Raw genomic sequence first — 2,187 nt, forward strand, 5'->3', positions numbered from 1 at the left:
ATATAGANATATAGATATAGATATATATATATATATTCTATAATCAACTTTAAAAATATACAAAACTGTGCTGTCAGTCTTGAGATTGATGACTATGTTATAAAGATACAATACAAACATGTATATTCATAAGTCTTCGAAAATGAAAGCTTCAGCTTCACAATCATCATTTTTTTTAAATCATTAGGATAATATTACTTATTTCAAAAGATATAAGTTACAATGTACTCATAGCCGTTGTAGTGGTTCGGGGAAGATCGATCGGAAGAAGCGGTCAGTATATTCCCGTTTGAAGCTTGAGCCAAGTGAATCAACGATGAAGGGTGTGCGCTGAGTCAACTCAGGCCGGTACTGACAAAACAACTGACACTTCATCGAGTCTGCCACGTCATTGCTTGCCAACCTACTAAGTGCGTACCCACCTCTGAAATACGGCTAGCGCAGGGTTCAAAATACCGAGTAGAACCAGGTAATCCGTCATAATTCGGTTGAGGACAAAGCGAGGTTGGTAGTAGTATTGGCGCCGGGTCATTGCCACACCGCGATCTCCTTGTTGGACCAGCATTTCGTTGAACTCTTATATTGTCGTCACACCGTCGGCGGAGGGCTACATGGTCGGGTGTACGCTCGCCCTTGGTTTTGTGTACAGTTTTCAGGTAGGCATAGATACTATACGGAAATCACAGTGATGGTTTGTCGTGGCCCCAGGTGGGTTGTGTCGGAGGAGTGAGTGGGTTTGTGCTGACCATTGAGTCGAGATGTACTACCAGGCAATCTCCGAGGTAGTTCGCGAATGGTCGCGCGGGGATCAGGCCACAAAAGTGAAGTAAGTTTGTTTGATGTTTGGGAAACCTAGTATATTTAGTGCCCATGAAGATGGCTGCTGCTTGGTGAGTGCTGAGTTATAGCGCTCGAACAGGGAGTACAGATCATACTTCCATATAGGCGGAGCCTGGGAATAATGTTCAGGCCATATGTAGCCGTGGATAGGATGGATTTTTTGCACAGCATCAGTCGGTTGCGGGGGTGTCACCAGCTGAAGCCATGGAAGCCAAAGGCTGATACCTGATATTCCGTGAGAGAGTGGGTACCCTAGATATTTGGTTAGTTTAGGCTTGACATGTGTGCGCGCCATCTTTAGGGGGAGGTAACGTATAATAAATAGCTGGGTGCCAACGATTGAGCCTGTCTGTGTTGTAGGATGCCATTCGTTCTATAGAATAGAGGCGAGAGTGTGCCGCGGTATGTCACTTGGGCAGAGATCCTCTCAAATAGCGCTCGGAGACAGTTGATCCAGGTTTTGGGCATTGCAGCGTTGTGTAGGAGTGCCCATAGACCTGGGAGAGCAGCTTTGTCGTTTGCCTTTGGAAAGTCAAGACAGACGCCGTTCCACTTCTCTTCCGACTGTGTCTCATATTTCATGGCGGCGAGTGCTTGGGTATGACAGGAGTGTCGTGATTTGAAGCCAGTTTTAGCTATAGGAGGTCAACTCTCTTGTTCGAGTTTAAACTTAGAACATCTGGCAATAATGAATTTAGTTGAGTGGCGCAACGACGATAGAAATGCCTTTTGCATATTTGATGTACAGGTATTATTTATATTATCATGCAGTGAATAAACGGGCTGATCGGATAGGTCTACGTCTCACAAAATACTTCAGTTTGTCCATGGGACCGAATTTGAAGACGATGGTGCTATCATTGGCTTTATTCTTTGACATGTGTACAGAATCAGATCGAATAAATACATGGCCCTGTTACCACTGTAGCCGCGGCACTCTACTTCCGTGACAGAAGAAGCTTGTTATCATCACTTGTAGAAGGGGTACCTGAGAAGGCCCAGTCCTTTATATACACTTTTAACAGGCTACAGTCATTGATAGTTACTATTTGTTACACTACAGCTGCAGCTGTGCAGCATGTAAATATAGGCTGCCTTCTCTTTCTCATTGAAAAATCTGGCAATTTGTACACGTGACACAACCTTTCCATCAAACACAACATTTCTATCAAACACATTACGAGAACACGCTGTGTAACGTGATGCAGAACAGCATGTCGATTTTATCATACACTCGAAATCTGAAATATTTTTTTTTGTTTTTAAAAATAAAAGAGGAAATATACATCATACATAATGTTTTTTTTTGTGTTACTTTATACGTAAAAAAATTAAAAAAGACACTCG

At 43.0% G+C, this 2,187-nt stretch overlaps 1 protein-coding gene across 1 annotated transcript; it reads right to left on the bottom strand.

Annotated features, from left to right (window-relative positions):
- Nucleotides 1–808: 808 nt before the first annotated feature.
- SARC_13166 (hypothetical protein) lies at nucleotides 809–1,036 on the bottom strand (the record flags this gene model as incomplete). The annotated part of the gene is made up of 1 exon (XM_014292709.1): nucleotides 809–1,036. One exon carries the CDS (start codon nucleotides 1,034–1,036, stop codon nucleotides 809–811), a length of 228 nt encoding a protein of 75 aa, XP_014148184.1.
- Between the last annotated feature and the right edge of the window lie 1,151 nt (nucleotides 1,037–2,187).

The sequence above is a fragment of the Sphaeroforma arctica genome, assembly GCF_001186125.1.
Source record: "Sphaeroforma arctica JP610 unplaced genomic scaffold supercont1.2966, whole genome shotgun sequence".
Classification (NCBI taxonomy): domain Eukaryota; class Ichthyosporea; order Ichthyophonida; genus Sphaeroforma; species Sphaeroforma arctica.